Source organism: Elgaria multicarinata, chromosome 1 (assembly GCF_023053635.1).
Source record: "Elgaria multicarinata webbii isolate HBS135686 ecotype San Diego chromosome 1, rElgMul1.1.pri, whole genome shotgun sequence".
Classification (NCBI taxonomy): domain Eukaryota; kingdom Metazoa; phylum Chordata; class Lepidosauria; order Squamata; family Anguidae; genus Elgaria; species Elgaria multicarinata.
In genome coordinates, this window is record NC_086171.1 from 84,640,342 (window position 1) to 84,662,160 (window position 21,819).

At 42.7% G+C, this 21,819-nt stretch overlaps 1 protein-coding gene across 12 annotated transcripts in view; it reads right to left on the minus strand.

Annotated features, from left to right (window-relative positions):
* FHOD3 (formin homology 2 domain containing 3) overlaps window positions 1-21,819 on the minus strand; it is a 401,018-nt gene that overhangs the window by 144,768 nt on the left and 234,431 nt on the right. For all 12 annotated transcript variants that reach the window (XM_063131345.1, XM_063131400.1, XM_063131398.1 and 9 more), the window contains exon 7: window positions 7,966-8,077. In XM_063131345.1, coding sequence (XP_062987415.1) covers window positions 7,966-8,077 — 112 coding nt within the window. The remainder of the gene's footprint in view (window positions 1-7,965; window positions 8,078-21,819) is intronic.

The window sequence follows — 21,819 nt, forward strand, 5'->3', positions numbered from 1 at the left end:
CAGGCCTCGTCCTGTGTGCTGGCGTGCTTGTGCCACCACAGAGGAGAAGGGGATAGCATCGCTGGGGGGCAGGGGCTGCGAGGCCCGTTCTCGGCTCTCCAGGCTTCCATTGGGGCCTCTCCTTGTTCGTCGTCACCATGGCGACTGAGGAGAGGCCCCGATGGAAGCCTGAAGAGCCTTAAACAGTTTTTTTAAAAAAAGCTTTTTTTCCCGGACAAAAGGGGGAAATCGGGGATTTCCGGCCAGACCTGGTTTGCCCCCCATTTCCGGACATGTCCGGGCAAAACTGGATGTATGGTCACCATAATAAAACGTTGTTCTTCAAATAATAGGTTGAGATTGCTTAAAGGTTCTTAAATTAAATATGGTTGCTTACCATTCCTAAACTGAGTCTTTCCAAGCTAAATATAATCTCAACAGTTTTTCTTCATATCAGATTTCCCTAAACTCCACCCCACAAACATATTTGGGGACTTCCTTAAACTTCCTTACAAATACAAAAAGATGCTAAACCAGTATTCCTCTGACTCAGAGATTTCAGGGATTACTTGCTGATGCTTGCTTTGGTCATACCTAAGATATGCTATATATATATCTCGGTTTGCTCATAAAATTATCATGTTTGGTACAGTAAATTTAAAAGTATAGTTTATTCAGACAATAATTACAAATTTACTGAGTTTAGTTTTAAAATGTAATTATAATTTTATGAGCAAACCAAGTTATACATAATATAACGTTAGGAACAGAAAGGGTGCTTTATGTTGCTAAACCAGCTCTCTCCAGCCTGCTGTTCACCAGATGTTTTCTGCTATAATACCCAGCGTTCCTGAACATTGGACATGCTGCCTGAGGCTGATGGGAGCTGATGTCCAAAATATCTGGGGGGCACCAGATTGGGGAAAGCTGCCTTAAAGCAACAAAGTTGCCAGAGAGGTTCGCTTGGCACCTACATTGTTTTCTTTCCATTGCCAGCTGAAGACCTTTTTATTTTTTCAGTATTTTAACACAGTATTTTAAAATGGGTGATCCTAGAAAAATGGCTGTTACTAGGACTCTTCTAAGAAACCCTTCCCCAAACACACCATAAAGAGCATAAAAACAGCCAACAAATTTAAAACACAAATACAAAATACAATATAAAAAGCACAGCCAGAATAAAACCACACAGCAAAATTAATACAGGTTAAAATATGAGATTAAAACAGCAAAATTTAACTTAAATTTAAACTTTGCTGTTTTAATCTCATATTTTAACCTCTATTAATTTTGCTGTGTGGTTTTATTCTGGCTGTGCTTTTTATATTGTATTTTGTATTTGTGTTTTAAATTTGTTGGTTGTTTTTATGCTCTTCATGGTTTTAATTTTTGTGAACCGCCCAGAGAGCTTCGGCTATTGGGCGGTATAAAAATGTAATAAATAAATAAATAAATTTAGATCTGTAAAGAGTGCAAAAATAAGTATTTTCCACTTTTCGCCCAAATTTCTATTCCCCCCCCAAAACACAGGAGGAAACAAGTCCCCCCCCAATAGCCTCAAAATGTCCAGAAATTTTACATCTCTAGTCACAACTGAAAAGGCCCTTTTCTGCAGTTATCACTTCCTAATTCAGAAGGGAGAGAGGACATGGAGGAGGTTCATATAGGAGGAGGTAGAACTTTAGGTACCAAGATCTGAAGACATTTAGGACCAGCACTGAGTTGTGCCCAGAAAAGGCCCAGTAGCCAAGAACTGTCCCAGTTAGTAACTTTTTTCAGTTAGCAACTTGTTCGGTAAGCGCCCATCACATTTGTTGACTTCCCTGACCAATTCAACCAAGGTTAGCTTCTCCTCCTTTCAAACCTGGCTTGAAGCCTCCCTTCTATAGTAATCATAACCAAGGCAGCCAAAACTGTTTTCGGCCCGACACAGAATTGCAAAGCTAGGCTTCTGGTCTGTTCAGTTACATTCGAACCTCACCCAGTGGTCAAAGTATATAACACGTAAACAAGCAAATAAAAATACCTTGTTTCTTAAGACTGTTTTTGTGCAGGCCTCAAGCCATCTTTTAATGGATCCAAATAATCAGTTTCACTATAGTGTGTCTGGAGTTGCACCACTTTTTCAAGCATCTTGCCCCAGAAGAAGATATTTACACCTGGCTAATAGTTGTTACAATCCTCTGGGTCCAGAGAACCATCCCTTTCAAAATGGCTGAGACTAACCTTCCTGCAAGGAAGCATTAACTACCTCTTGGATCCAGCTATTCTGCTTGATGTTATAAGCCAAGAAAGTCAACTGGCAGGCCACATTTTTCTAAGCACATTGTCCACATCATCCTAGAAAACAAGGCTAGATGGTGTTCTGGACACATGTGTAAACTGCAGAAGTAGCAGCATCTAAGTCGAACAACTTTATTCTCCCGGTACTTAACAAACAAATCACAGTGGGTTGCCGAGGGTTGCTTTTCATCATTTTGTGAACCAGGTTGAAGAAGACTTCAAACCACTTGGAAAAGCTCTCCTGGATAGAATTTCACATCCATAAATGGTAAAATGGGTGATCCTAGAAAAATGGTGTTACTAGGACTCATCTAAGAAACCCTCCCCCCACACAGACATTTTACCTATTTTATATCTAAATACAAGCACTGCTTTCCAGAGATGTTGCATTTATTTCAACTATCTTGTTATTTTAAGGGAGCTTGCAGTGGAGTACAGGTCCAAGGCCCTCCCCAGAATATAAATACAAGCAAAAGCAGCTGGGCAGTCCCAAACCCCTTCCTGTTTTTTTAATGGGGTTTGGTAGCATGCGAACAGCTGGTGATTTCAACATGGTGCAAATGCTGGTGGGATCAGAGGGCCATGGAAATCCTGTGTTTGCTTGTAAAATAAATCACAGCACTCACAATTATATGAACAACAGAATGCCATTTCTGCTGCACTCCATTTGATGATTTAAGGATGTTAATTTAAAACAGAAATCCAGCTTGAACAGTTCATGTTTTTACAATATCCCCTTGCCTACCACCCTGATCTAGAAGATTTAAGGATGTTTTCAGTGCAACCTTCAGATAGTTAAAACAAAACGTTTTGTTTGCTACTGTTTGTCGTTTATAAACTCATCTTGTACTTCATCTGGTTCTTTTCTTCCACCAGCTTGAAGAAATACAGTGAAACAGCAAGTATTTCCCAAGGAGAATTTTTCTTTTGTTTTTTTTAATTTCAGGATGCTTGAGATCACAATGGTTTGCAGAGTGAAAAGCTTGTTACAGTTGCAGAAACAGTGCCCTGGGGAGGCTCCGGAGAAGACAAAATGTGCAGATAACACTTACTGCTCTTTAGTTTCCTTCTACTGGGGAACTTTAATTTCCTTCTCTTCCTCCCCCTCACCCAGTCCCCACTGCTTTTGCCACTTCTGACCCCGGCTCTGCTGCAGGAGAGGAAATTTTGGGGCTCTATCTTGCCTCTTGGATCACACCACCCTTCTATGAACCACATGTGGCAGAGTCAAAAACTGCTATAGGCAGGTTGCTGTGATTAAATGAGAACACAGAGAAAGCACTGAGTGTGGTATTTTGGCATAAGATTCAACATCTGGAGAATCAGAGGTGGCCCAAAACATTTTGGTGCCTGAGGCAGAGCCAAAAATGGTGCCCAGTCCCTGCCAATCAAGATGCAATAGTACCCAAAGCCAACCAAGTTATTTTGGTACATGAAGCTAAATATTCCACAAGTACCTCTCTCCTTCCATGGCAGTAAAAATCTCTCTATATAAAACGCTTAGGTATGTTTCCGTAAAGGCTTCAGCTGATACAGGTTGCTAAGCAACAGTAACAATGTGTAATGTCAGCTGATACAGGTTGCTAAGCCCCTCACCCAACTCCTCCAGGCTTTCCAAGGTAATCCTACCCCCTTTCTGCCTCTTCGCTCCCCCCTACATGAAGGGGGCAGTGCCACGTTCCAGAGCATGAGCAAGGCACGGCTGGGGCCCTTGGGGGCCGTGTGGGAGGCCGCTTGCCTGCTGTGAGCCAAGGCCCCAGCCTAATCTCATGTGAGCTGGGCGGCCGGCCCAAGGCTGACAGGAACCCCGGGGAGAGGGTCTGGATCATGAGCGAGACATGGCCAGGGCCCTTAGTGGCCGGGTGGGAGGCCGCTCGTCTGCTGCGAGCCCAGGTCCCGGCCTAATCTCATGCGAGCTGGGCGGGCAGCCCGGGGAGAGGGGGATACCTGCTCCCCCTCCCCCGACCTCCCTGCCCCCCAGGTCTGCCAGACGGCGCTGTATCGGCAGCCTCCAAGCAGCCCGCGCCCCCGCAATGATATTTAATTAATAAACTTTAAGCTATGCTACAACGGCATATGTTACGCCGGGTACAACTAGTACAATGATAAAACATGAAATGCAATTTCAATACTAACAATTGGCTGCCTTTTCATAACACCCCCAATCGGCTGCCTGAGAGGGCTATGCCCCTCTGCCTAATGAGAGGGCTGGCTCTGGTGAGAATGTTTGCTTTCATTTTTAAAAAAAGTATGTTTCTTATGACTGTGATGACGTGCTTGGAGTGTATGAGGAAAAAGCCTCCTGAAACCTCAGAACCCCGAAGGTTTGCTGATTAAGGGCCAAACTACAAACTATGTTAAATGTATGGTCACATTTAACATCTGGATGTTGTTGTTGTTGTTGTTGTTGTTGTGTTGTTGTTGTTAAATATCAGCAGGGGGATGGGGGATCAGGTTTGGACCTGTGGCAAATCCCACCCACCCCCATCCACACACACTGCTATCATTTGCTGCAGCAGGGAAGCTACAGTCGTTCCCAATTCCAGCTTCCCTCCCACAGGACGAAGGGTGTTTACTCATTAGGAACATGGTGTGAGGGGAAACAGTTAATCCTCTTCCCATGGTCCCAATCCTGATCTCCACTTTATGGCTGCTCTTTTAACAAAAACAAACAAATCCACCTCACATAACTAATCTTTTGGGGGTGCAGAATTTGGATTGTTTGGGTGCAGAATTTAAGCTCTTTTTAGCACACCCCTGACAAGGCATGAGTTTCCCTACACTCAACCCACTGGAGATGGCAGAAGAAGCCTACTCTAGACATGTGGCTGAGTCACCGAGGGGGGAAGTTCCCCAACAGTTCTAACTCTTGCCCTCTTGCAGGCAATGGAAAAATATTAGACTGGTTAAACGAACAGTATTTATTGTTTTTATCTGCTTTAAAAATGTATATCCCATCTGTTTTCACCAAGTGAACTAACTCAAGGAGGCTTACAAAACACAATCTCACGGTGACATAAAAATCACAATATTACGAATAACATTTCATAAAATGCAATCATAAAGGGAGAAGTATTAAAATAATAAAGACAGCAGATTATTCAGCCAAATCTGTTCTCAAACAGCCATGCTTTAAATAGGCATTAAATAGGCTGGAGGCCTGATGGTGCTCCTTGGAAGAGCATTCCACAAAATGGGAGCCACCACAGGAAAGGTCATGCTCCTAGTAAGTTGCCCATCATACATATGACCGTGGCATCTGGAGCAAGGCCTCAGATGTTGAACGGATGATGTGAGGAACAACATATGGAAGAAGGTGGTCCTTAAGTACCCAGGCCCCAAGCCATTTAGGGCTTTAAAGGTTAGAAATAACACTTTAAATTAAGCTTGAAAACAAACCGCTAGCCTGTGCAAAATCAACCAGGATAGTTGGGGTACCAGCTGAAGTTGGAAAAGGGCACCCCTCGCTACTGACACCCCCTTGTGCATTTAACAGGAGCACTGGGCCAGAGAGCAATGAACCTTATCTTTTACGGCAGGGGTGGGGAATGTGTGGCCCTCCAAATGTTATTGGACTGCAACTCCCATCAATCCCCAACAGCTTAGCTAATGGTGAGGGATGATGGGAACTGAAGTCCAACATACGGAGGGCCACACGTCCCCTATCTGTGTTTTACAGGGAGCGCAAATCCACCTACGACAGGCTGCACACTCAGCCCTGAGTCATGGTCCACACACCAACAGCACCCTAGATAAAGCTTCAACTTGTTCTGTCCCACCCAGTAGCAAAAGCAAAGCATTTATTTCACATTTATTCATATTTTAAAATACTTTTCATAGGTTAATATCTAGGAATGAGCAAATCTGTCAAGCCTGATTTTGCTCAGGTTCTCAGTTTTCCAGTGCTAAGTTTGTTCCGGCAGCTGTTACCCAAACCAAGGACAAAACATACAAGAATAAAATAATTTAGAAATGAACACCAACAGAAACAAAACAGCTAGCCATGAGGCTTACATGCCCATGGCCTGCCCTGAGAAGACAGCCAAAGGTGCAACCTATAAAACTAGAAAATGGTTATAAACTTTATGCAAACTACAAAACATGTAAATGGTGGACTGTGTCTCCCTCCTCTGAGGAGAGTGTGGGTGGACCTTGAACTCAGGTCCTACCAGAACTAGTGGGGTGGGACCTCAGTTGCCACTTCCATGTCTGAGAAGGCCAGCCAGGGAGACTTGAGTCCAGACTTGACCCAGTAGGGCTCCTAACAATGTATTTGTGGCTGAGGCACCAGTAGTCCAAGGCATGGTGACAGAGGCAACAGTATGAGGTGCTCTTGGTACCCCTCCCAGTTTCTGGGAGTATTACTTCTGTGCCCCATGTATGCCTTTCCCCCTTTGTGTATGTTCCAGGACTTCTCTGTGTAGTACCTATTGTCTATACCTTCCTGTCTTTTGTGCCTTCTCTGCATTTGTCTGTGGAGTTGAGCCAAAACAGAAGTATTTTAGTTAACATTTTCCCCCATGAAAAGTGCTCCCTTTTGTGTGTGTTTTCACAGGGGAATAACAACATGGGCATATGTGTTGACAGCTTTTTTAAAAAATGTCATCCATTCAGAGTGAGGGTAATTTCTCCTCATTCTGATTGGCTATATGGCATTATCAAAAAGCCAATTAAGAGTGAGGGCAGAAAGCACTGCCCTAACTCTGTGGTGTCATAAAGCAGTCATTTCCAGTGACACTCTACAGTTGTGACGTGACATGGCATACATACTTCCCCATTTGACTGGGATCCAGTAACCAGAAAATAGCATTGAAGTTCCAGCTGATTAGGGCTGCAAATAGGATGATGTTATAAAATGGAAATAGAATGTGAAAACTCTCTCCGCTCTTCTTCACCTTCTCTCGCCTTGAGTGTTTTCTCATGTGCAGCCCAACACTAGTAGCAGGCATGCGATCAGGATCAGAGAGAGGCTCAGCAGGGTGATTGGCAAAAATATTCTTCTGATTTGGATCAATAGCTTAACCCTGGAGGGGAGGGGGGCTTCACCCACACCGTATGCTTTTAGAGGTGCAGCCTTTTATTCCCCCCTTATGTAGACAAATGGAGAAATTGCTGTCTCTATTGGTTTCAATAACGAAAAGCTCCATCCCTGATAAATGGTTGGTAGAGGAGAAAAGCCCACACCATGCTATGGACCTTCCAGAGAGTGGCCAGTTTCACAACGCTGGTCAAAGGCACTCCAAACGTCTGCAAACAGTGTTGCACAAGAAACCCTTTTTGTTTGAACAGAGCCTCCAACCAGTGAGGACAGAGTGTTGAGAGGTTCAATCAGCGTCACCCAACACACATATACTCAACAGAGAGAGAATGGACAGCTGATATTTTGCCCCAACAAAACATCTGAACTGCTTTTTGAACCCCTCAAAATTCAGCCCACCCTCGTTTTAACACCCTGAAACAGACATTTTCAGCCAAAATGTGCAAACTGCAGACTTTTGGGTAGAGCCCTGATGTATCATCATTTATAGATGGTGTCCAAGTGTTTGGTTTATGAAGGAGACACCATTATAGTTAAAATGACTAGCCATTAATTTCAATGAGATTGGTTTTTGTAAGTATAGGTTTGGTGTAGAATACGACAAAACCATGGTATTTCTTTTCTTCAAAACTTAAGTACAGGCAGATACCACAATTACTACTCACCCCTCTTTTCATCTACTATGGACACGGCTTGGATGAGAAGTGGTGCATTGGATTCAGTATACTCCACAAAAACAAGGAGCAATTTCAGTGCTGTCTTTACAACAAGGCGAAACTGAAAGGGAAGAGAGAGCTCATCATTCATCAGGTTGTGATATTTGCAGACATATTTCCTATTTACTGGAATACAGGCTGACCCTGCGAGAGCTTCAGACTGTGGGCAGAGACAATCTTACTGACCCTTCCTTCCTTGATCAATCCAACACATGGCCCTTGTTTAAAAATAAATAAATAATTAAACCCATCCAGGATTTTAAAATGACTATAAGTAAGGCAGGAAATAAATTTATTAACAGATGCCCATATGACAAATGTCTTTTATGGGTCAGGCCGTTAGTCAGTCTAGACCAGTCCACGGGTCTTTCCAATTGTGCTACCAGAGATCTATTAATTGTAGATACTGTGCGTTGATCCTTGTACATGCAAAGCCCGTCCTCTACCACTGAATATGGACCCTCCCACAAAGAAATAGATGAAACATTGTTCTCAGGTGTCAGAACTATTGGCCTCTCTAACCCAGTATTGTCTACTCGGGGCCTTGCTAGACCTACCTTATAATCCGGGCGTGTGGAGGGGCCAGCCCGCGCTAGAAGTATACTGTCGCTCCTATCCACACATTGACGTGACGGGGTAAAGGAAAGCCCCGTCGCGTCGGCCATTTTGTTGTATATCTTAAAGGGGCCATGTGTGCAGGAGCGCACCAACGATTAAAGATAAACGTTTAAAAAAAGGGTCCCCAGCTCCCCCTGCCCCCGATTTTCCCCCCTGCCCCCGATCCCCCTGCCCGCCCGCGATCTCCAATTCCCCCCATCCCCCCTGGCTCCATTCCCCCCCCAATCTCTCCACCCTGCCCTGATAGCCGCAGCACTCCTGCAGGGCGCTGCGCGCCGCTTTTCCCAGCTACTCACGAATAAATGTGGTAGCTGGGAAAAGTGGTGGAACGGCCTACACACCCGCGCTGAGACCGAGACCACGGGAAATACCGGGCCACAACAGGTGCCGGTTATCCCAGGCCAAGGGAGGGGTACCCCTGCCTTTCCACTAAAATTAGTGCTCAAGGTGGTTAACACTGTTATAATTAAAACAGTACAAATCATCAATTAAAAATATATCCAATTAAAAAAAACATATGTAATAAAATAAACATAAAAGCACTGGGTTGGGTGATGCTGGGTAACTGATGTTGCAGAACTGTTTTCTCGGCACCAAGTGCAGGTCTTTTGATCTGCCATGCCTTTAGTTCCCTAGAAGTCTCCCAAATGCAGACACAGAACCCCTATGTAGGACTGCATAGAGACCACAAAGAAGAACTGTCAAGTATTTGTGATGTTGTACATGATGCAACAAAACTAACATTATATTTAACGTTGTTATTTCTTCAGAGTCCTAAGCAGGTGTTAAAAGCCAAGTACAGAAAAATATATTAAAACAAACAAACAAACACGTATACACATTTTTCTCTCAAACAACTGGATGCCAGAATGAGCAGACCGAAAGCAGGATACAGCAACATTTTAGCATTGAGAGCATTTGAATCCCATAAAGGATAGAGCTGGAATCAACCAACGAGCCTTTAATCAAACAGGGACTGTGAAAGATGAAGTATATTCACGCCTCTCCCGACGTGAATATATCCGGTCACTACGCTCAACATCTAAGGTCCTCCTCCAGGTGCCTAGTCGGAGAGAGGCTCGGAGTGTGGCAACGAGGGACAGGGCCTTTTAGGTGGTGGCCCCCAGACTTTGGAACGATCTCCCTGACGAGGCTCGCCTGGCACCAATACTGCTATCTTTCCGGCGCCAGGTTAAGACTTTCCTCTTTGCCCAGGCATATGGAGGCACATCTTAATCACCCACATGTTTAGTTTTTAACAGTTTTTAATGCTTTATGTGTGCATGTTCTGTGTTTTAGAATTTTAAATTTTGTATACTCGTTTTTATCTTAATTTTAGAATTTCTGTAAACCGCCCAGAGAGCCCTGGTTGTGGGGGCGGTATATAAGTGCAATAAATAAATAAATAAATAAATAAGATGTGCTTATCATATTTTTCCAAACGCACTAGAATAATGCCATAATTATATTAATATATATATAAACTTTGTGTTGTTTAAAATGCTTTCTGGGGGTCAAGTCATCGGTTATATTGAATTAATTTAATATATGTATGCACGTGCAAACCCACCCATACACTCAAAGAAATTTAAAAAAAGAAAACACAGGATAATGTATGTCTAGTTAAAAGGATTTCAACAATAACTCAACAACGCTGGTTATTGATGTGTGTTTTTGGACAGGGAAGACTTGCATCCTGCTTTCAATATCCCAAACATATGGATTTAAGTAATGATAACATGGAGGTTATAATGTAAATTTTACGGACAGTTTCCAAATATTTAAACAAGCTTCCTGTCCAGCTTGCAACAGGAAAGCTCAAAGATTTAGCTACTCTAGGCTATGCATATATATTCCATTATCTTTGCAACAAAGCATTCCACCAGCTTGAAGAACAGGACTAATCAAGTGGTTGTGATTTTTTCACTTACTGTACCTTGTCTGTACAGATTTTCTACTCAAAATATGTCAGTTATGAATATGATCACAATAGCTGGAGTTAACAGAAAGTAGCTTAGGAAACAAAAATCTGTTTGAGATTTAATGTTATCCACGCTTTTAATGTGATGTCCATGCCAAATACAAATACTATGTGATAAACATCTTCACGCAATCTTTAAAACATCCCACCTGGTTGCTTCCTTCCTTCAACCCATAATTATTGAGGAAACGTGTTTAACCCTTTGTGTATGTCTGATTTATTTATTTATTTATTGCATTTCTATACCGCCCAATAGCCGGAGCTCTCTGGGCGGTTCACAAAAATTAAAAACATTCAAAGTATAAAACAACAGTATAAAACCATAATATAAAATACAATATAAAAGCTCAACCAGATCAAAACAGCAGCAATGCAAAATTACAAATTTAAAACACCCAGTTAAAATTTATTTATAGACTGTTAAAATGCTGGGAGAATAAAAAGGGCTTCACCTGGCATCTAAAAGCATATAATGTAGGTGCCAAGCGAACCTCCTTAGGGAGCTCATTCCACAGCCGGGGTGCCACAGCAGAGAAGGCCCTCCTCCTGGTGGCCACCTGCCTCACTTCCTTTGATGATGATGATGATGATGATGATGATTATATTTATTTGTATCCCGCCTTTTGCCCAATGCTGGGCCTCAAGGCGGCCTTACAAAGTTTAAAATATACATGGGGGGGAGGGAAACAAAACCATAAACAATTAAAAAATACACAACAAAATTATAAAACATTAACATAGATGGAGGGCTGGATTATTCTCCAAAGGCCTGCTTGAACAAAAAAGTTTTAGCCTGCTTCCGAAAGCCCATCAAGGAGGGAGCCAGCCTAGCTTCCCCAGGAAGAGAGTTCCAGAGCACCGGAGCAGCCACCGAGAAGGCCCTCTCCCATGTTCCCACCAAGCGTGCCTGCGAAGAAGGTGGGACTAAAAGAAGGGCCTCTCCAGAAGATCTCAAAGCACGGGCAGGCTCATAAGGGAGAATACGTTCTTTCAAATAACCTGGACCCGAACCATATGTTATTGCGGAGAACGACCCCTGAGGATGACCTTAGGGTCCGGGCAGGTACATACGGGAGGAGGCGTTCCTTCAGATAGCCTGGCCCCAAGCCGTTTAGGGCTTTAAATGTTAAGACCAGCACTTTGAATAGGGCCATGACCTGGACTGGCAGCCAATGAAGCTGGAAAAGGACTGGCATGATGTGGTCTCATCGGCCAGTCCCTGTTAGTAACCGTGCTGCCCTGTTTTGTACCAGTTGAAGTTTCCGGACCGTTTTCAAAGGCAGCCCCACGTATAACGCATTGCAGTAATCCAAATGAGAAGTTATCAGAGCATGGATAACTGTAGCTAGGCTATCTCTGTCCAGATAAGGGCGCAGTTGGTATATCAGCCTAAGCTGATAAAAGGTGCTCTTTGCCACTGAGTTCGTCTGTGCCTCAAGTGACAGTTCTGGATCCAAGAGCACCCCCAAACTACGGACCCGATCCTTTAGGGAGAGTGCAACCATCCAGGACAGGGCAAACATCACTGAGATGACTGAATCTCAGTGGAACAACAACAACAACAACTCATCAGAATAACTGACTGCAGAGCTATTGATTAAATAGCATTGTTGGTTTTTCATAGATACTACAGTACTTTTCTCCAATTCCACACAGAGGAATGTTTAACATAATACACCAGCAAACACAGTGATTACGGTTTGTTATGAGATGTGGGGAGGTTCTGCTTTATTATATAGCATTTTATGAGTTTTGTGAGAAATGTCGGAAAAATTCTCAGCTGATACAGAATGAAATTAAATTTGGATTTAGGATGAGATTTCTTTCAGCCCTACCACAAGCCTTTTATGTGTAAATTCTCAGTCTCCATCAAGGTGTGCTATCCTTTGTCATTTGCATAAGATGCATAAGGTTATTTTGCCCTCCTCTGGGCCAATCTTTGTATATTTATCCCTTCTGATTCTGCACACATGACTCACAAGCTCTCTCCTGTACTCTCCTCACCCCCCAAAATCTTGTGTCTGTGGTGATCTTCAACCTAGCTCGTGCTACCTGACTTTCCCCTAGAATCAGCTTGTCCAGGGACTTCCTGACGCTGTCGGGAATGAGAAGTGTCCTTTGAGTCTGGCAGGCAATTTCCTCTTGAAAGGGAATGCTTTGAAGTATTTGAAGTGAAGGCAAGGCTATTCACACCTAATAGCTGGGCAAATGTCATCAAGGAGAGCAAGAGAGGCAGGTAAAAAAGACATCAGGACCTGGTCCAAATGGAAGCTTTCTTCCTCTCCATGACCATCTATCGCCAACAGGTTTATGGGAAGAATCCCAAGAAAAAGATAAAGGAAGGCAAAGAATATTTCAGACTTTGTTGATGTCAAAGATCATCTCAAACCTCAAGGAGTCAGATCTGCTCCTGGTACCTCCCAAGCAGGTCCTTGGATCCTTCACCCCATTCACGAAATCCCGGGGAATTACAACTGCCCTCCAAATCGGAGGAGTGGACTTCAGATTCTTCCAGCAAGCAAGAAGACCCTGGGGAGAAGCTCCCAGAAGGACTTTTCAGGCCAGTCTATGAAACTTTGGCAGTTAGTCCAGGCCATCAATGCGGAGGTAACTTTTCTTTTACCTTAGCTGCAGGATTGCTAGCCATGGTCCTGAATTCAAACCAGGAATTTCTGGGTCAGTACCTATAGCGCTGTCCAGGGTCCTGAACATGCATTACTCTAGATCTGTATCATTTGGCTGCCTTACCTTGTGCCCTGTCACCTGAACTGTTGCCTTGTTGGGATGATAGAATCAAAACACTCCAGCTCTACTGTCTTTTCCCTCACAGGCCCTTCTACCACCAGCTGCCCTTGGGGAAGGATCCTGGTAACTTGTTACATGATGATCATGATGATATTTGTAAACCTCCTTGGAATTATTAGTATCCTGAAAGTTGGGATAGCAATAATTGTAATAAATAAATAAAATCCTCCTGTGGAGAAGACCTCACTTTCCTTGTAAGTTCCTGAATCTTTCTCTTCTTTTCCCCCCTTTTCTTTTAAGAGGAACATACAGCAGCTCTTGCTGTCTAGGTGTACTCCTAGGAGGTCCCTCACCTGTTAGGAGCAGGAAGTTCCATGAAGCCCAAAGCATGGAGACATTCTAAAATGGTATGGACATGAAAGAGATCCTTCCTGGCATTTCACCTGAATAAAAATGTCATCCAAATAAGGATAGAGGACAATTACTTTGAGCCTCAGGTCCACTACCAAAGCAACCAACACTTCTGTGAAGACTCTGGGAACTACCATGAGACTGAAGGGCAGAGTTTAGTACTGGAAGTGCTTGTTATTGCAGATAAACTGGAAAAATGTCCTGTAGACTGGGCATATGAGAATGTGCAGGTAAGCCTTGCAACGCCTATGGATGAAAGCAAGTCTAGCGATCAATGGCAACAACAATTGATTTTATTTATTTATTTATTGCATTTATATCCCACGTTTTCCATTCAAGGAACCAAAGGCAGCATACATAATCCTCCTCCTCTCTATTTTATCCTCACAACAACAACCCTGCAAGGTAGGTTGAGCTGAGAGTCTGTGACTGGCCCAAAGTCACTCAGTGTGCTTGAATGGCTGATGGGGACTTGAACCCAGATCTCCTGACTCCCAATCCAATACTCTACCCACTATACCACACTGGCTTTGATTGTAGCATCTCCTGCTTGAAGTCTCTTTTCTTCAAGAATCTGTTCAACCATTTCAAATCCAGAACAGATCTGGTATGCCCATTTCTCTTGGGAGCCAACAACAAAATTGAATGGAACCCAGAGAGCCTCTGCTCTCAAGGGACAGGTTTCTAAGACCTTTATGTCCAGTAGATGCTGAACTGCTGGTAGCATGAGAAATCGCATGTCTCTGTTGCTGAACCTTGGTGAAGGATGGAATCTTTCCCTCAGGCTAGAGGTAAACTCCAGGATGTATTCCAGCCCTACTGTTTCCTAGACAATAATAGCTTTTCTCCACTGATTTGCAAAATTCAGCAGTTGGGTCCCTATGAGACTCTTGACATCACTTGTTTAACTGTCTTTTGCCTCTACTAAAGTTTCAGAGGAGTTATGTCTCAAAAATGAGATATGGTAAACACACTCAAGGAACAATGTAGAGGTTCTCTACATTTTATGTTTGAGTACCAACTCAGCCCCCACACTTATTTTCAAAGGTGGTGAAAGGAAAATGCCAATATAACACAGTGAAACAGTCCCCTTGAACAGGGAGCGGGAACCTCCCTCCCAAAAGCCAAAGACCTCTCCTTCCCAATCCCCCACTCCCTGGTGGCTAGTGAGAAGAGGGACCACCACTGCTATTCTCCAGTCAGGAGATTCTCCTGCACACTGCTCCCCCTTCCAATTGCTAAGGCGAGCAGTATACTAGGTGCTTGGCCCTCCATGCATTCTCCCCAGTGGGGTAAGGCACAGGGCACAGGGCAGGCAAAGCCTCCCGGGTTGAGGTCTACTCCTCTACCCAGTGCCTTGGCCAAGGAGACTTTGCCGCATTGGGCTTAGCCTGGTTAGGTGCAGCAAAACTGAGGATGGATGACATCACGTGTTGTCCCACCCCCTGATGTCCCCTGCAGAGGGATCAGGGGACCAATTCAGCCTCTACCCTAAAGGAATTTGACACTTGTCCCTGAAGACTGAGGTGCTAGTATCAAAAAATGGTGTGCAGCAAGTTCAGGATAATATTCTGTTTCAAGGATGAATCCAGCTTGACCTTTGCACACATTTTAAAAGCAACAGAACAGTGTAAAAGACAATGTAATATTGTATCTCCCTTGATCACTGGTATGACAGCCTGGATGCATAATTCAAAAACCCAGTTCAATCTGTGCACCCATCTTCAGGCAGGCAGGAAATACCCAACCTAGTATAATATCTCCCCTGATGACTGAATGAAAGTCAGTGTGTATGTTCAGAACACAATTATACATTTCATCTTCAAAACCAAGCTCCACTCTACCGAAGTTCCCAAAGATGACTAGGAGTGGAAGGGCCATTTAAATCCTGTGTGACAGCAAATACTTTTGCAACATACCCTCTCTTACCAACTGAGCATCAAACCAGAAGAACTGTCATGAGATCCATGACATTTCCCCTTTTTAATGTAAAATCAGACAGATAGAACAGTGAATTAGATCAGGCCCAAAGGGATGATCTAATTCTAATTACTTATTTTATTCATTCATTTATTATTTGCTCATTAAATTTCTCAACTACCTCATAATCTCTCGAAGTGCTGTTCAGATTAAAATACAATAAATACAATGTAGTCCACAAACTATTAAAAACCAATACAAACTAAAAGTCATACAATCTAGAAGCAGAACATTTGCCAACGTTATAGCAATTCTTCATTATGTTGCTTCTTAATGGCAACCTTCCTGTTATGATGTGTTTTCAATACTTTATGGAGTCTGTGATGACAAGTGTTCCCCCGTCCGCTGATCTAAAATGTTACAGAAGTCAAAACAATGCTGAATTGCTGATACTAAACCATCTCTGACCATGGATATGATGTGGAAGTAAGTGAGGAAGCACACTGACCCCTGACAGATGACATGACACTGAGTTCTGGTTGGATGTGAGCACTAGGCAGAGGACTCTCAGCAATAGCTTGGAAGCTCATTGTAGGATGTTGCCAGGGGAGCTGGCCTAAGGAGGCACAGAGGCTAGGGAGACAGACATGTGTTATCATTCAAACCCTATACACATAGGGAAGGGGGAGAATCACCCACTTAGTAATTCCTCTGTCCCCATGCCAAGTGACCTGTAAAATCATGTACGAGGAAACAAGCTATACCAGGTGCATTCAGAACTGGGGAATTCAATACAGCGCCTAGCCTGGCAAAAGGTAGGTACTGACAATTGGAGTGGGGGGGGCATCGTATTCCAATATTTGCTAGCCATTCATAAGAACAACCATTAAGAGCCAATAGCCGACTTGCCATGGGTACCACACATGGGTACCACACCCATGGCAACATATCACCTCTAAGTTATCTAAGTTATCACTCTTCAAATACTTAAAAGGTTGTCACACAGAGGAGGGCCAGGATCTCTTCTCAATCTCCCCAGAGTGCAGGACATGGAATAACGGGCTCAAGTTAAAGGAAGCCAGATTCCAGCTGGACATCAGGAAAAACTTCCTGACTGTTAGAGCAGTACGGCAATGGAACTAGTTACCTAGGGAGGTTGTGGGCTCTCCCACACTAGAGGCCTTCAAGAGGCAGCTGGACAACCATCTGTCAGGGATGCTTTAGGGTGGATTCCTGCATTGAGCAGGGGGTTAGACTTGATGGTCTTGTAGGCCCCTTCTGGCTCTGCTATTCTATGATTCTACCAATGGATGTACCTGCATTAGACCTGGCCAGACCATTCTTAAAATGAGCTACAAATTGGAAGGGATCTCAGGAGGTAATTTAGTCCAACCCAATACAATGTTACACACACTTACACCCTACCCAAGAAATGAGTAACAGTTACTAAGTTTTTTTTTAAAAAAAAGTGGGTATAAATACTAAAAATCTGCTGGTGCATTATGCATCTTTGTGTTGTGTCGCTCCCAAATTTGCCATTCATCCTGCTATTCTCAATTTGTTCTGCTAGGTGGTGCTGTGGGATAATTTTCTATAGCAGAAAAGGGGAATTTAAAAATCCCAGGACTTCCCAAGTACACATCTTGCTGTATATGACCACGCACACAGTGTGCAAATTTGGGAATGTCTACATTCCTTGGTGAGCACAACCATATTCATAATTACAGACCTGTTCTGTCCTTGCTGCACTCTTCATATTTTCACACATCATGAGTAACAGAGACAGAAGAGATGCTCAAAAGCAGGATATGGGAGAGATGACCTCTCACTTACTCTGAAATGAACGTATTATAATATTGTTTTGTAAGTCACCCTGAGATAAATCAATTCAAAGTAATAAATAAATGGCTCTTTGGGTCTTTTGGAGGAACCAAAGTGCCATTTAAAAAAGAAAGAAAGATCTGAGTGCCATATGCATGTGTCTATATGCAATTTTTTTTTTAGCAAGGGTTGAAGACTTGCTCTCAGCTATACAAAAGACTTAAAAAGCAGTACATTTTAGGAGTGTTTGTTGTATGTGTTCATAATACCCCATTATGTAGTTATATCAAATTACAACGTCACTCTTTTGTTCAGTGAAAGGATTTGTGCTTTTGGCAGACATAGCTAGCACAATTGTCAGTGTGTTGAACCAATGAACTGGCCAGAGGAATAATCTGCTCCTGAGGAATAATCACATTTGTTTTGAAACAAGTGTGTGGTGGGTGTGATGCCCTCTCCCCCTGCTCAGGCTCCCTAAACAGCAATCCAAGAGAGACCTGCTAAAAATCCCCTTATGTTACAATCCTATAACAAAATCCCTGGAAATAAGCCTAACTGAACTCACTGGGGCTTACTTCTGAGTAGACTGTATAGGATTGCACAAATGGTCTAATCCAGCCTTCCTCAACCTGGGGCGCTCCAGATGTGTTGGACTACAACTCCCAGAGTGCCCTGGCTGGGGCATTCTGGGAGATGCAGTCCAACACATCTGGAGCGCCCCAGGTTGAGGAAGGCTGGTAATCCCTTGGTTTCTACAACACAGGAGAGGGAAATGAGAACACTACAGCCAAAAGAAGGGGATTGCAGAAAAGTGTATGACTGAATCAAGATAAAGAAAGAGGAGCAAGGAAACAAACACGGAGACTCTTCCCTCTGAAGGTACTATGGTGAAGTAGATTTGGACATGGAAGATCTAGAGAAAAAAGCCAATTGCCCTCCAAACCCACTATGTGGCCTTGACACCCCATGATATGATGTTCCGGGTCCTGCATGGCAATAAATCATATGAAATTTCCACAAAGAACTTTGTACACTGGCAAAATCCCACAGAAATCCTACATCATGATAGCAAATTCCTCTGCTCTTCCCAGCATAAATACATCAGGCTTAATGAAACATGGAAGATTATTTCCCTATGAACAAGGACCACCAGCTTACCGTCAAGAAGAGGGAAGTGTACAGTTCAGTCTGGCATTATTCTAGATGACAAACCGAAACCCAACCATTAAATGATGCAACAGCCATGATGTCATAATTGACTTCACAATCCAGCTGCCCACAGCTATTGCCTCTCCATATGCTAACCATCCAGTGCCAGCTCTAGATTTTTGAGGGACCTTGGGCCTCCTCCCTTAGTAAGTCTACCTCTCACCAGCTGCTGTGGCTTCTCACCCTCCTCTTCCAACTCTGCTATTCTATGAATCTATGATTCTTTCTCATTATTATCCCTTTTTTTTGCTTGACAGGAAGAGAGCCAGTGAGTAAGTAGGCAGTGATATGTACTGCTCCTCTTTTTCACCACCACCACTGCCTGGGCCAGAGCAAGACGCCAGTGAACAAGCTGGTTGCAAGAGTGAAGAGGAGGAGCGAGTCCAGCAGCCTCTTGACAGTGTCCCCCTGCTGGAATGGGGGCCCTTGGCGTGTGCCCAACCATGCCTAGCCTTGTTGCAGCTGCAGCTACATAGCCAACATTTGCCAGATTGGTGAGGTAAAGATCTTGGTGACAAGGGTTTGTCTGTAAGGCAGCCTTCCCCAACTTTTGGACTGCAACTCCCATCATCCCTGACCACTGAACATTGGACTTGTAATCTAAAAAATCTGGAAGGCACTGGGGGAAGGTTGTTGTAAGAGGGTGCACAGTCTAGTAAAACTGGGTAAAACTGGCAAAGTAGCCTTTGTCAGATGATGGAGTTAAACCCTCATCCAGAACTAGGGGTGAGAATTGGTCAAACATGCCTGATGAAAGGACATAGACATGTATTTCTTTGACAATGTTTAACAAAGTGTCAACAAACTTTTGCTTTGTGTAGCCCATCTAATCCAAACGAAAATGGCAAAAACTAGTATATATTGTCCCAGCTGTTTATGAATGCAGCTGAATTTAAATTCAACTATGTCTAACAACATATCAGGCTGGCTTGGAAACAATGCAGGATCGTGGAGAATATTTGTTTTGCCTTTTTTGTTGCTTTTTGATTTGTACACTGTCTATGCTCTGGAGCTAGTTTACCAAATGTCGTTTCAATGACTTCACATCTGCCAGAAGCAGAGAGAAGAAATTTCCACATGAAAATGTCTAAACCACTATCGTTCCTAAGTGCTACTTGCTAGGGAATTTGCAGACAATTAAAGAATACCATCCAGAAACATTTTGGGAAAGAATGTGCTAGAATCTTCCAGCTGAATAGAGTTGGATACTAAGAGAAAGACAACCCCCCCCCTCCAAGACACACTTTGCTCCATTCATGCACATTTTTAGGACAGACATGTCCAGGATATTCATGTTACACACCTAAATATCCATGTTACACTGAGTAGAATGCTCTGTCAACAAGCCTAAAGGAAGAAAAATTTCGCTAACTAAGGTAAGTCTATTCTTTGTAAGACCTAGGAAGTATGGAAGTTTATTTTTTCTTCTTTGCTCATAAGCTTGTGGATTTAGTTCTTTTCCTTGCTTATTTTGTAATTTTAGTAGAAGCAGGTACTTTGTAAACATTCATCCTTCTATTAAAAAAAAAAAAGACATAGCCTGTAAGATTTAGCAGAGAGGAGCACCATAGATTAGAAGCCTTTAGCTGTAGATTTCTCCATTGTTTTTGCTTCTGATGGTGGAAGTGAAAATACCAAGGTCACATCAGCAATGAAGGAACTAAGATAGGGAGGGGGAAACGGAAATCCTATCATTGGGATCTAACAACCTGTCCGGAATTTCCTTCACTAGCTAAAACTGGGCATGTACAACACATTTTACCTACCACATGGAAAATCAATTATAAAAGACATCAAGAGACTGATCTTATCCACAGTTTTTAAGGATTAGCTCAATAACCTTCCTATTATAAAACCAAGTAAAAAATGATGCGCTATTGCAGTGTTCTCCTTAATATATGGGATCAACATCGAGGGGGAGAAATGAAAGCAATAAATGAGATATAAATCATTCATCTGCATATATCAGTCTATGTCTACATTCATTCCAGTCTTCTAAAAGAACTCTTGATCACTTTGAAAATGGATCACTTTTGACATACAACAGTGCCAAAAGGGAGGAGTTGAATCTTTTAGCAAAAATTGAGACAGTGTAGCCATGGGCCTAGATGATCAAAATGGGAAGCCATACTTTCAATAAGTAAAGGCAAAGAGAAAACTTTATCTGTTTCACATTTTAATGCAAATCTACCTAATTCACAATTCCCAAACCAATACATTAACCAAAACGCAATTATCCTTCAGTATTCACACATCTCTAAATGTGTGCTTGCAAAATACGCAAAAAGGTATGTAAAATGTGTATATAAGGAGAATATACTGTACATAGAAATGCATACAATTTTTGTGCAGAGCTTTTTTGATTGCATACCGATGCAGAAATAGCTTGGAAAAATGAGGAACAAAAGAAAGTGAAATTGACATATTTGACCATCCCCAGTTATAAAAATGAGAAACTGAGAAAGTGAAATTGACAGATTCAATCATCCTTAGCCTAAGCCTGGTTGGAGAGCTATTAGGGCATTCTTCAGAAAAGGATCCCTTTCACACAGCTTTTTACCCTTGTGGACTCATTCCCAGCAACTGCCCAAAACTGATAATCATTATATTCAAAATATTAATGATTGATTGATTACATTTCTATACTGCCCATAGCCAAGGCCCTTTGGACAGTTCACAACAATTAAAATAATAAAACACAACACAATAAAACATAATATAAACTTTTTAAAAAGTAGCATGTAAAGCCAATGTAAAATCCAACAGCCTGGGTGAAGATGCATTTTTAGATGTTTGAAAGATATCACCTTTTCTGCCTCTTGAACTGCAAAAGGGGAAGGTTTTCCAGAGGGTGGGTGCCACTACAGAGAAGGCCTGCCATTGAGATTCTTCATGGAGACATTTCTTTTGTTTTGGGATGACCATCAAGGCCTCCTCTTATGAACTTAAAGGCCGCCTGGGTATATAAAATTTTGGGATTACCTCTATAAACCTCATTATAAAATGAAGTATTTCAGCACAGTACTGTATTTTGTTGGGATTATTCCTTAAATCCAAGCAATTAACTTGATTATTACAGCTGTTTATTGCTAAATTGT